This window comes from Eubalaena glacialis, chromosome 9 (genome assembly GCF_028564815.1).
Source record: "Eubalaena glacialis isolate mEubGla1 chromosome 9, mEubGla1.1.hap2.+ XY, whole genome shotgun sequence".
Lineage (NCBI taxonomy): Eukaryota > Metazoa > Chordata > Mammalia > Artiodactyla > Balaenidae > Eubalaena > Eubalaena glacialis.
The window spans coordinates 89,565,461-89,580,000 of NC_083724.1; the positions used below are offsets into that span (position 1 = coordinate 89,565,461).

Sequence of the window (14,540 nt, forward strand, 5' to 3'; positions counted from 1 at the left end):
GCACTTGTGGGAGACTTCAGACACCTAAGGGGATGGGAGGAATCCCCACGCAACCAGGTAGGACGTGGAAGGGAAGGAGGTGGGGGAAGAAGGGTGGAGGCAGGATTGGACCAGCACCCCTGACAGGGGGGCTGCGGGAGAAGAGATATTCTCACACTCAGAGGGGCCCACTCACAGTGAGGGGATCAGCGGGGATGGAGAGGGACCTTTGAGGGATCACGGGATCAGAGGGGAAAGCAGCCAGGATCTCCCCTGCCTGCTTGGGCCCCAGCGAGCCTGCTGGGCTCAAGGCCTGGGCGTCCCCAAGGCCCACTCCAGCCACACAGGTCCTGGGCCTGAGCCCCCCTCAAAGCCCCCTCTGGCAGCGCAGGTCCCAGGCCTGAGCCCCACCCCCACCAAGGCCTCCTCTGGCTCTAAAGGTCCAGGAGGGCCAAGCGCTCCCCCTTCCAAGGCTCCTCCTGCTGTGCTGGCCCCTGTGGGCATGGCTGTGGAGGTCTGCACCCCAGCTGGCCCGCGCAGGCACGTGTGCTCCAGGCCAGCTTCTGGAGCAGACGCTGGTGAAAGGAATGCGCACAGAAGTGGGGTTGACGTGACGGGTCCAGAGGCCTAACTAGAGGTCTTTGAGGGCCTACTGGGGTAGCGGGGGTTGGCTGTGGCTCACCGTGGGGGCAAGGACACTGAGAGCAGAGGCACCAGGGAATGGTTTTTTTCTTATTTTTTTAATTCTTATCTTTTAATTTTTTATTTTATTTTATTTTTTGCTGTTGTGGTTCTGTTTTGCCTTCTTGTTATTTCATTTTCATTTCTATTTTTTCTAATATATTTTTTATTTTTCTAACTTTATTTTATTTTTTATTCTTTGTTATTGTTCTGCTCTATTTTGTTTGTTGTTTTATTTGTTTTTATTTTTGCTGTGTCACGCAGCTTGCAGGGTCTTGGCTCCCAGGCTGGGGGTTGGGCCTGAGCTCCTGAGTCCAAGCCACTGGACTAACAGTGAACTTAAGGCCCCAGTGACTATTAATCAGTGTGAGGTCTCCCGGAGGTCCTCATATCAGCACCAAGACCCAGCTCAACCCAACTGCCTGCAAACTCCAGTGCTGGACATCTCAGGCCAAACAACCAGCAAGACAGAAACACAGCCCCACTCATCAAAAAAAAGTGAAATGACAAAAAAAATATGTTCTAGATGAAGGAGCAAGGTAAAAACCTACAAGACCAAATAAATGAAGAGGAAATAGGCAATCTACCTGAAAAAGAATTCAGAGTAATGATAATAAAGATGATCCAGAATCTCGGAAATAGAATGGAGGCACAGATCGAGAAGATACAAAAAATGTTTAACAAGGACCTAGAAGAACTAAAGAACAAACAATCAGTGATGAACAACACAATAACTGAAATGAAAAATACAATAGAAGGACTCAATAGCAGAATAACTGAGGCAGAAGAACGAATAACTGAGCTGGAAAATAGAATGGTGGAAATAACTGCCAAGGAGCAGAATAAAGAAAAAAGAATGAAAAGAAATGAGGACAGTCTAAGAGACCTCTGGGACAACGTTGAATGCACCAACATTCGAATTATAGGGGTCCCAGAAAAAGAAGAGAAAGAGAAAGGGTCTGAGAAAATATTTGAAGAGATTATAATCGAAAACTTCCCTAACATGGGAAAGGAAATAACCACCCGAGTCCAGGAAGCACAAAGAGTTCCATACAGGTCAAACCCAAAGAGAAACACACTGAGACACATATTAACCAAACTAACAAAAATTAAACTCTAAACTCAAAGAAAAAATATTAAAAGCAGCAAGGGAAAAGCAAAAAATAACATACAAGGGAATCCCCATAAGATAATCAGCTGACTTTTCAGCAGAAACTCTGCAGGCAAGAAGGGAGTGGCAGGATATATTTAAAGTGTTGAAAGGGAAAAACCTATAACCAAGATTACTCTACCCAGCAAGGATCTCATTCAGATTCGATGGAGAAATCAAAAGCTATACAGACAAGCAAAAGTTAAGAGAATTCACCACCACCAAACCAGCTTTACAACAAATGCTAAAAGAACTTCTCTAGGTGGAAACAGAAGAGAAGGAAAAGATCTACAAGAACAAACCCAAAACAATTAAGAAAATGGTAATGGGAACACACATATTGATAATTACCTTAAATGTGAACGGATTAAACGCTCCAACCAAAAGGCACAGACTGGCTGAATGGATACAAAAACAAGACCCACATATATGCTGTCTACAAGAGACCGACTTCAGACCTAGGGACACATACAGACTGAAAGTGAGGGGATGGAAAAAGATATTCCATGCAAATGGAAATCAAAAGAAAGCTGAAGTAGCAATACTCATATCAGATAAAATAGACTATAAAATAAAGACTGTTACAAGACACAAGGAAGGACACTACATAATGATCAAGGGATCATTCCAAGAAGAAGATATAACAATTATAAATATATATGCACCCAACATAGGAGCACCTCAATACATAAGGCAAATGCTAACAGCCATAAAAGGGGAAATCAACAGTAACACAATAATAGTAGGGGACTTTAACACCCCACTTTCACCAATGGACAGATTATTCAGACAGGAAATTAATAAGGAAACACAAGCTTTAAATGACACAATAGACCAGATAGACTTAATTGATACTTATAGGACATCCGAAAGCAGGAGAATACACTTTCTTCTAAAGCACACATGGAACATTCTCTAGGATAGATCACATCTTGGGTCACAACTCAAGCCTTGGTAAAATTAAGAAAATTGAAATCATATCAAGCATCTTTTCCAACCACAACACTATGAGATTAGAAATCAATGACAGGTGTGGACTTCCCTGGTGGCGCAGTGGTTAAGAATCCACCTGCCAATGCAGGAGACACGGGTTCTATCCCTGGTCTGGGAAGATCCCACATGCCGTGGAGCAACTAAGCCCGTGCACCACAACTACTGAGCCTGCGCTCTAGAGTCTGCGAGCCACAACTACTGAGCCTGCATGCCACAACTACTGAAGCCTGTGTGCCCTAGAGCCCATGCTCCGCAACAAGAGAAGCTATCAAAATGAGAAGCCCACGCACCATATCGAAGAGTAGCCCCCACTTACCGCAACTAGAGAAGGCCCGCATGCAGCAACGAAGATGCAACACACCAAAAATAAAAAATAAATAACAAAAAAAAAAAAAGGAAAAGAACTGTAAAAAATACAAACACATGGAGGCTAAACAATACACTACTAAATAACCAAGAGATCACTGAAGAAATCAAAAAGGAAATCAAAAGTTACCTAGAAACAAATGACAATGAAAACACGACGACCCAAAACCTATGGCATGCAGCAAAAGCAGTTTTAAGAGGGAAGTTTATAGCAATAGAAGCCTACCTCAAGAAACAAGAAAAATCTCAAATAAACAATCTAACCTTACACCTAAAGGAACTAGAGAAAGAAGAACATACAAAACCCAGAGTTAGTAGAAGGAAAGAAATCATAAAGATCAGAGCAGAAATAAATGTAATAGAAACAAAGAAAACAATAGCAAAGATCAATAAAACTAAAAGCTGGTTATTTGAGAAGATAAACAAAATCGATAAACCATTAGCCAGACTCGTCAAGGAAAAGAGGGAGAGGACTCAAATCAATAAAATTAGAAATGAAAAAGGAGAAGTTACAACAGACACCGCAGAAATACAAAGCATCCTAAGAGACTACTACAAGCAACTCTATGCCAATAAAATGGACAACCTGGAAGAAATGGACAAATTCTTAGAAAGGTATAACCTTCCAAGACTGAACCAGGAAGAAATAGAAAATGTGAACATACCAATCACAAGTAATGAAATTGAAACTGTGATGAAAAATCTTCCAACAAACAAAAGTCCAGGACCAGATGGCTTCACAGGCAAATTCTATCAAACATTTAGAGAAGAGCTAACACCCATCCTTCTCAAACTCTTCCAAAAAATTGCAGAGGAAGGAACACTCCCAACCTCATTCTACACGGCCACCATCATCCTGATACCAAAACCAGACAAAGATATCACACAAAAAAAGAAAATTACAGACCAATATCACTGATGAACATATACACAAAAATCCTCAACAAAATACTAGCAAACAGAATCCAACAACACATTAAAAAGATCATACACCATGATCAAGTGGGATTCATCCCTGGGATGCACGGATTCTTCAATACATGCGAATCAATCAGTGTGATACACCATATTAACAAATTGAAGAGTAAAAACCATGTGATCCTCTCAATAGATGCAGAAAAAGCTTTTGACAAAATTTAACACCATTGATGATAAAAACTCTCCAGAAAGTAGGCATAGAGGGAAACTACCTCAACATAATAAAGGTCATATATGACAAACCCACAGTAAACATCATTCTCAATGGTGAAAACCTGAAAGCATTTCCACTAAGGTCAGGAGCAAGACAAGGATGTCCACTCTCGCCAATATTATTCAACATAGTTTTGGAAGTCCTAGCCATGGCAATCAGAGAAGAAAAATAAATAAAAGGAATCCAAATTGGAAAAGAAGCAAAACTGTCACTGTTCACAGATGACATGATACTATACATAGAAAATCCTAAAGATGCTACCAGAAAACTACTAGAGCTAATCAATGAATTTGGTAAAGTTGCAGGATACAAAATTAATGCACAGAAATCTCTTGCATTCCTATACACTAACAACAAAAGATCAGAAAGAGAAATTAAGGACACAATTCCATTTACCATTGCAACAAAAAGAATAAAATACCTAGGAATAAAGCTACCTAAGGAAGCAAAAGACCTGTACTCAGAAAACTACAAAATACTGATGAAAGAAATCAAAGATGACACAAACAGATGGAGAGATATACCATGTTCTTGGATTGGAAGTATCAATATTGTGAAAATGAGTACCCTACCCAAAGCAATCTACAGATTCAATGCAATCCCTATCAAATTACCAATGGCATTTTTCACAGAATTAGAACAAAAAATTTTACGATTTGTATGGAAACACAAAAGACCCCAAATAGTCAAAGCTACCTTGAGAAAGAAAAACAGAGCTGGAGGAATATCAGGCTCTCTGACTTCAGACTATACTACAAAGCTACAGTGATCAAAATCCCTACAGTGGTAGCGACTTCCCTGGTGGCGCAGTGGTTGAGAATCTGCCTGCCAATGCAGGGGACACAGGTTTGATCCCTGGTCCGGGAAGATCCCACATGTCATGGAGCAACTAAGCCCGTGCGCCACAACTACTGAGCCCGAGTGGTCACAACTACTGAAGCCCGTGTGCCTAGAGCCCATGCTCCACAACAAGAGAAGCCACCGCAATGAGAAGCCCGTGCACCACAACGAAGAGTAACCCCCACTTGCTGCAACTAGAGAAAGCCCATGTGCAGCAACGAAGACCCAATTTAGCCATAAATAAATAAATAAATAAATAAATGTATTAAAAAAAGAAAAGAAAAGAAAGACAGTATGGTACTGGCACAAGAAGTATAGATCAATGGAACAGGATAGAAAGCCCAGAGATAAACCCACATACCTATGGTCACCTAATCTATGATAAAGGAGGCAAGAAAATACAATGGAGAAAAGACAGCCTCTTCAATAAGTGGTGCTGGGAAAACTGGATAGCTACATGTAAAAGAATGAAATTAGAACACTACCTAATACCATACACAAAAATAAACTCAAAATGGATTAAAGACCTAAATGTAAGACCAGACACTATATAAAACTCTTAGAGGAAAACATAGGCAGAACACTCAATGACATAAATCACAGCAAGATCTTTTTTGACCCACCTCCTAGAGTAATGAAAATAAAAACAAAAATAAACAAATGGGATCTAATGAAACTGAAAAGCTTTTGCACAGCAAAGGAAACCATAAACAAGAGGAAAAGACAATACTCAGAATGGGAGAAAATATTTGCAAACGAAGCAACTGACAAGGGATTAATCTCCAGAATATACAAACAACTCATGCAGTTCAATATCAAAAAAACAAACAACCCAATCAAAAAATGGGTGGAAGACCTAAATAGACATTTCACCAAAGAAGACATACAGTTGACCAAGAGGCACATGAAAAGATGCTCAACATCACTAATCATTAGAGAAATGCAAATCAAAACTACAATGAGGTATCTCCTCATACCAGTCAGAGTGGCCATCATCAAAAAATCTACAAACAGTAAATGCTGGAGAGGGTGTGGAGAAAAGGGAACCCTCTTGCACTGTTGGTGGGAATGTAAATTGATACAGCCACTATGGAGAACAGTATGGAGGTTCCTTAAAGAACTAAAAATAGAACTACCATATGACCCAGCAATCCCCCTACTGGGCATATACCCTAAGAAAACCATAATTCAAGAAGACACATGCACCCCAATGTTCACTGGAGCACTATTTACAACAGCCAGGACTTGGAAGCAACCGAAATATCCATCGACAGATGAATGGATAAAGAAGATATGGTACATATATACAATGGAATATTACTCAGCCATAAAAAGGAATGAAATTGGGTCATTTGTAGAGACGTGTATGGACATAGAGACTGTCATACAGAGTGAAATAAGTCAGAAAGAAGAAAACAAATATTGTATATTAATGCATATATGTGGAATCTAGAAAAATGGTACAGATGAACGTATCAGCAAAGCAGAAATAGAGACACAGACGTAGAGAACAAACGTATAGACACCAAGGGGGGTAAGGAGGAGTGGGATGAATTGGGAGATTGGGATTGACATATATACACTACTATGTATAAAGTAGATAACTAATGAGAACCTGCTGTATAGCACAGGGAAATCTACTGAGTGCTCTGTGGTGGCCTAATGGGAAGGAAATCCAAAAAAGAGGGGATATATGTATACATATAGCTGATTTACTTTGCTGTACAACAGAAACTAACACAACATTGTAAAGCAATTATACCCCAATTTAAAAATAAACTGAAAAAATAAAGAACTCCTACAACTCAACAACAAAAGAACAAACAACCCAATTCAAAAATGGGCAAAGGATTTGAATAGACATTTCTCCAAAGAATATGTACAAATGGCCAACAAGCACATGAGAAGATGCTCAACATCACTAACCATCAGTGAAATGTAAATCAAAACTACAATGAGATATCACTTCACACCCATTAGCACACCTACTACTATTACTACTACCAAAAAAAAAAAAAAAAAAAGGAAACAACAAGTGGTGAGGATGTGGAGAAATTGGAATCCCCATGCACTGTTGGTGGGAATATAAAATGGTGCAGCTGTGGTCCATGTGTTACCGTGAAAAACAAACCATGGGGTTTGGAGAGCTTCCAGTTGATGAACACAATGACATGGTGGGAGCGGGGCACACCTGGAGGAGTCGTGGAAGCTCCAAACCATTTCCCACATACCTTGTCCTATGCATTTCTTCCCTTTGGCTGTTCCTGAGTTGTATGCTTCATAATAAACTGGCAATAGAGAGTAAAGCACTTCCCTGAGTTCTGTGAGCCATTCTAGCAAATTATTAAACCTGAGGAAGGGGGTGTGGAGACCCCAGATTGATGGTCAGTTGGTCAGAAGCACCAGTCACAACCTGGGACTTGGGTTTGGCATCTGAAGTAGGGGGCAGTCTTGGGGAACTGAGCCCTTAACCTGTGGGGTCTGTGCTAACTCCGGGTAGTTAGAGTCTGCATTTAATTGTAGGACCCCTAGTTGGTGTCCAAAGAGTTGGAGAATTGCTTAACGTGAGGGAAAGATCCCACACATTTGGCGTCAGAAGTGCTCTGTGTATAGAGGAAACAAGTTTCCCTTTACTATCCGAAAGAACTGAAAGCAGGGTCTCAAAGACATATTTGTACACCCATGTTCATAGCAGTATTATACACAAACAGCCAAGAGGTAGAAGCAATCCAAGTGTCCACTGACAGACGAATGGATAAACAAAATGTGGTATATCCATATGATGGAATATTATTTACTCTTAAAAAGGAAAGAAATTCGGACACATGCTGCAACATGGATGAAACTTGACGATATTATCCTAAGCGAAATAAGCCAGCTACTGAAAGATAAATATTGTGTGATTCTACTTTTATGAGGTACCTACAGTAGTCACATTCATAGAGAAAGAAAGTAGAATGGTGGTTGCCAGGAGCTGGGGAAAGGGAGGAATGGGGAGTTATTGTTTAATGGGTATAGAGTTTCAGTTTTGCAACATGAAAAAGTTCTGGAGATTGGCTACGCAACAGTGTGAATATACTTAACACTACTGTACTGTACACTTAGAAATGGTTAGGATGGTAAATTTTATGTTATGTGTATTTTACGATTAAAATTTTTTTAAATTTTAAAGTAAATTGAAACATGTCAACACAATCATTCCTTCTTTTGCTGCCCTGTACATCTGGCTCAGCTTCTATAAACTTAGAAAGTCAGAGCTGGCAGGGATTTGGAGACATAGTTCCATTTTAAAGATTAAAAAATGGAGGCAACAGTGGCAAGGTGACCTGTGAAGGTCTCGGTAGGTTAGCAGTGAAGACAAGACTAGAAAGAAGAGCTCCTGACTGGCCCCCTCCAGACTGGGGCCCTACCCTGCACCACGACCCCGACGGGGACAGTCCATTTCTTGATGGAGATGATAATAACTCTCATCCAAACCGGGGTTCCTTCCCACACACCACTGGTCTGGGGGGTCAGGCAGGCCCAGGAAAAAAAATGTACCTTGGTTAAAGTCCATATGATCTGAATTTCAAAGCCCCTGAACAAACCTGGAAGAAGAGGAGAGAAATATGACCAACTTAAATGTTGACAGGGCACACTGAGTATTGTTCTTTCCATTGAGTTATTTTGTAATTTTTCCCAACATGAGCCTTAAAAGGAATATTACCCTTCAAGGCAGACTGAATAAATGACCTACTGTTTTTCTGCCTGTCTACAATAATGTCACAGTATGAGGTATGCATATAAATTATTTTTTATTTTACTCTGATGATTGGGAAAAGATACCAACATATAAGATCAAATCAAAGCTAACAAATAACTCTACTGGCAGTTAAGTGGCTGATTTTATTAAAATAAAGACATGTCTGTTTAAACCAAAAAAAACGTTCTCACTGGCACTTTGCTTTGGCTGGGACCTTTGAAATTAAGGCCAAGGTGCTGATAAGTACCGTCACAGCATTGGCCTTTTACCTCCTTTGAAGAACTTGCAGTACCTGGAACAGCACACAGATGTGTGGTCCACGCAAGTGCCTTGGAAACAATCCCTTTCACCAGTGGTTTATTTTGAGAAGATTCACTTTCAGCTGGTAAGGCTTTGCCCGGATACATTTCTCAGGGCTGATGATGGCTCCTCATGCAGCACATGACGTAGATTCTCTTTGCATTTTGCAGACATTCCTGTTGTGCCTTAACCAGGGGCGAGTGCCACAACCAAAACAGCTGGGAATATTCCCTCATTCCCCCCCAGTCTGCAAGCCAGTCTGCAAGCCAGTCTGCAATTCTGCCCCAGGTTCTAGCCCTTCAAATCTTGAGGGATGTTTTCTTCGTCCACAGGTTGTTTAGGTTTTAACTGGCTGTTTAAAGTTAAAAAGGAATATCTCAAGCCCCCTGCCATGCTGAAAGGAGAATAAAAAAGAGTGAAAATAAATTCCATAGATGGTACAACCAATAGTTAGTGACATCTTTATAAATACAGTCAACTTAATTTTTTTGATAACTTGGCTGTTTGTTTCTTTTTCTTTATTTTATTGAAGTATAGGTGATTTACAATGCAGTCAGCTTAATATGAAGGGAATTATTGAGCCCCCTGTTTTACTTCCTCAAATTTGTGTATTAATCGATGAGAATTAACCCTCTTATTTACAAATCTTTGGGGGCAGAAAAAGAGCAGATCAAGTCTAATATAGAAACTTGGAGAAAAAATAAGCACTTGGTTATTACTTGAATAAACTATACAGTATTATCCTAAAATGGTGTCCCACCTCTGAGACCCCAAAATGCCTTTCAAAAGTATCTTAGTCACTCCTCCCAATATCCTTAGCACATGGCGCTTCAGTGGAGCACAGATTTAGTGAGGCCCATTCACAAAAGGAAGACACACAACTTAAGGGCTTTTCTGAGAGGAGGAAACAGAAAATTAGATCTCAACCCTTTGAATTTTCATTACATGTCCCCATGGTCCACATGAAAGAGTATGTCATAAAAAGAGATGAACTGAATGATTTAAGTAAATTTTATCCTAGAAACTGTAAAGTCAAAACACCTCCTGCTCTTTCACTTATAACATATTAATCAGACTTTTAAAAATTCATATTTTACTAAAATGAGTTCATTTAAAAATCCCACTTACCAAATATTTAACCCTACAAAGTTTAATACAGAGAAAATGTAGTCTCCACCTACTAACATTCCAATGTAGGCAATGGATACATTCTGCAGAAAAAGAGAGGATTAGTGATTTTAAAAGTAAAGGCTTTAGGGGGAAAACTCATATATATAGTGAAACCTGAAACTAAATATTTTAGTTACTTTTCAAAAAGACTCGCATATAGTAGGGGTTCATGGGAATATTGAATAACTGGATAAAAACCATTACATATGGCTTTATAAAGAAAATGAAATAAACTACAGCACCATAATCACAGAAACTGCATTATCCATACCCTCTTCCAGTTAATACATAGGAAAAAGATGTAAGAGTTGGGTTGTAATCAGCTTTCCAGATTTCATCTCTTTACCATCATTGGGTAGTGAATTTTAATCATATTAGTCCTAAACTTGAACAAACTAAGACATCTGATAAATTACAAGCAGTACTCTGTCCAGTGTATTCTCAGAGGCCCTTGGGCAGCCAACAGAGAAGTCTACTGTTGAAGCACTCACTCACGGTAGGAGTTCACGTGAACAGAAACACAAAGCAACTGCAGAACAGAGTTTAGAACACCTCCACCCTCCTATTCATTAGTGTGTGTTCAAATGCATGTACACACATGCAGCATACACACCAATCCCAGAGTTAATCACCTTATAATTGAGCATAGATCTAGACTGAAAACAGTTCTTCACAAGACTTCCCTTTCTTAGTCAGCAAGGTTCTCCCAGAAAACCACACTGTAGATCACAAGGTATCTTAGCACAGAAATTTGGAATTTTTTTCAGCTATTTCACTTGGTTTTCCCAGACCATCCCTTCCCACCATTCCCAATTTAAGTCATAATTTGTCTCTTCCTTTTAAATTAGCAAGTCTTCCCTCTGTTTTGTGGATTAGGAGATTAGAAGACGTAAGGAGGGATTACCCAGGCACAGCTGAAAATATCACAAGCCTCCATTCTTACTACAGCACGGATAATAACAACAATAAAATCAAACAGTCAATCTCCCAATTTGGTTGTGCATTTCAAGGCTTCAACCACTTACCTTGATGGCTCCAACCACCGCCGTCGTCAGGGCCGAATTGTAATAGCTGCACAAAAGTGTGGAGTACATCAACAGAAACCTGGGGCAAGGAAGAAAACACTTGAGTGTGCCTTACTGGTCTGGGTAATGAACAGATTAAGAAGAGCCAGTAAGTGACCCACACAGGTATTTTAAACAAATAAAAAAGAAAAACATACCATAAAGATTTAAAAATACCTACATCTTAAAACATCTCAATAATTCGACATTTTCAGGAAAATGGTCCAGTCGTGCATTAGCCAAACTTTCTACCTTAGGTGTCCTTTTCATTCTGTCTGTGCATTTTCCATCAGTGTTTCCACAAAAAGGGGATAAGGACAATGAGATTTTTTAAATGATCTGAAATCTTTCATTTAACAGATGTTACAACAGTGGGTTTCAATCCTCTCTGTGCATCAGAATCACCTGGTGCACTTTTAACACCATGATGCCCGGCAGAGGGTCTCCAACTGGTTTGAGGTGGGGACCCAGCCATATGCCATATCAAAGCTCTGTGGATGATTCTAATGTGCAGCCAGTTCTGAGAACCACTGGTGTTAGCAGGGAAAACCAGCTGAATGATTGCTAGCTTTGGACAAAGATTTAAATAATGGATTCCACATGCCAATGGTACTCCTGCACCTTATTACTAAAGTTAATTCGACAGGCATTCAACACTGACCATTTACCACTGACACTTGTCAACAAAATGACTACAGAATCATGACCAAACACCAGACAAGAAAATATACATATACACAGGAATGTAGAATTCAATCAGAGGTAAAGAAATATATTCATTTCACTCAAGTAGTAATGAAAATTAGCTGTAACCTAAGTGGGGTGTAAAATTTCATCCACTGGAATCAGGTGATTAAATGTTGAAAGAGGTTACAATAAAAACTGGTTGAGAATGAAACTGGAAAGATACTGAGAGAGCATAAGATGTATTGGATTTTAAAGCTAAACACCAGTTAGAAGGCATGAGCTTGGGAATTGTACTCTAAGAAAGGGCTCAGCCCCTAAGCATTAGGGAGACTCCCCCTGGGGCAATTTAGCACCCAGTCACAGGTCCAGGACCAAACTTCTGATTGTTAATAACAGAATCTAGATCACAAACACAGTAACCGTTTTTGTCCTGAGTATGTTCATTACCAGGGATGATAGAGAAAAAATATTAGAGATAACGTACATCAAGCTTTTACATTAAGTTGAGGAATAAACTCAATTACAAACAAATTCTGTAATCTTCAAAATAATGTATGTCTTTGTTATTAAGGTAATTACAATAATCTGGCAAGTTAGAGAATCCAACATCTTGGCCTTTGTGGTTTGTATTTAAAATGTGCAATTGATATTAAATTTGCAATTTTCACTTGAATGGAATAAGAAAATCTAAGTCTGTACACAGTATTCAAATGTTTAAAAGAAGCTGATTTACCACATTGCCAAGTTTGGTTTATTAGATTTCAAAGAGTTGCTAGGCTTGTAAAGCATCCTGGCCCATCAGCTTCTCTAGGGCCTTATTAAGGCTTGGAATTGCTGGAAAAATCAGGTAAATTACATTTGTAAATCACATTTTAAATGTTTAATTTTTTTTAATTCACTAAGTTGTAAATAAGACTGATTTACAGTAAATTATTTAGGAGATTTCAATCAGTTAAACTTGGGTTAACAAACCATTAATCAAATAATGAAAGTAAATATTCTTATGTTAATATAAAAATTACTAGCTTTAAAAATAGAGCAAGAATATTTATAAATTGGCTTAAGAAAATCTAAGTTTTTAAAAAATTTTTACAATTTTAATAAATTCAACATTAATTTAGAGTCCCAGGGAACTATAAATAATCCAACTTATGCATAAAATGAAAAGATTAAAAAACTCAACCTGGGGTTACTTGGCGCCTGCTCTGCTGGGCCTGGGTAGTAAGAGTATATAACCCACAGCATCTGCCCTGGAGGAGCTAAGAGTCTAATAAAATAACAGAGATCACAACTCCCAGGAGGGGCCCAACCCAATTTCCTGGACACAGAAAAGCTTCCTGCAGGCTTCCTAAACTGGAGTGCAGCCTTAAACCCAGGACAGTCATGAATGTCCTTTATGTCCTATTTTTGCTTAAAATTTCCTACTCCAGGGTTTCAATCATGCAATGTTTTCTTCATTCCACATTTTAGTGAAACCACCTTGGCCAATATCCATCTAGCATGAGTGTGGGCCACTAGGACACTCACCCACCAGCTGGGCTGAGCGAGGGGAGGAGTCCCTGTCTCCAGCCTCCTGGGGGAGTCTGAATTAGCAGCAGTCCTCCTAAGTGACAGATGGCATCTGATACAGGAACAGCCACTTTCTGCAAACAGAAAGGCTGCACTTCTTAGTATACCACCTGGGTGTCCCCAGAGAGGGTAACTATAAAATGACGAGGATCAAAGGAGTGTATTAAAATTTTTTCTAAGAAACATGATTTATTTCTATATGCAAATATGTACCTACACAGTCCTTTGGCTAAGACCAAGGTTCTGAATCAAAAGACCCTCCATTAACTCAGTGCAAAGGAAACCACTTTTAACACCAAAAATGTCAACCTCCACATGACAGTTTTGATTTTAGCATCTGTGAATTAATAAAATGTAAAGATATTTAAAAGCACTGCTGAATTCTCAGTAGATTTCTGCCATTACGTACTTATAAAATCGTACTTATCATCTGTGTACATTTGAAAAATAATGGCACATACAAAAGATACACATTTATTCAGACAACAGATACCAGCTGGTGTTTTGGCTTATAGGGCCCCAAGGGATGGAGGTGCCCATGTGAAAACCCCTGAACCAGAACCCTTGCTCAAAGGTTTCTTCCTGTTTCTGAAAAATAACACAAAAAATAACTGATTAACCCAAAGTTGGACGGCACACTCGTGGGAGTCACAAGCAGAACTCAAATGGCCTTGTTTACAACTTGTTGCTGGTTACCATTCCATGTACAAGCATACATAGAAATCCAACACAAATGTTCAAATAATAAAATGCTACTTTTACACTCCTTCCACCAACCACAATTGTACCCAAGCACATTACTCTCTT

The 14,540-nt window shown here is 39.4% G+C and overlaps 1 protein-coding gene across 5 annotated transcripts in view; it reads right to left on the reverse strand.

Annotated features, from left to right (window-relative positions):
- Window positions 1-8,986: 8,986 nt before the first annotated feature.
- SLC35D2 (solute carrier family 35 member D2) overlaps window positions 8,987-14,540 on the reverse strand; it is a 52,075-nt gene continuing 46,521 nt past the window's right edge. For 3 of the 5 annotated variants that reach the window (XM_061199304.1, XM_061199303.1, XM_061199302.1), the window contains 3 exons: window positions 11,439-11,517; window positions 10,372-10,454; window positions 8,988-9,637 (listed from right to left, as the gene is read on the reverse strand). In XM_061199304.1, the coding sequence (XP_061055287.1) occupies window positions 9,535-9,637; window positions 10,372-10,454; window positions 11,439-11,517 (265 nt within the window). In that variant the 3' untranslated portion in view covers window positions 8,988-9,534. Of the gene's footprint in view, window positions 9,638-10,371; window positions 10,455-11,438; window positions 11,518-14,540 lie in introns of all 5 variants that reach the window. The other 2 variants (XM_061199306.1, XM_061199305.1) reach the window with 1 other exon arrangement.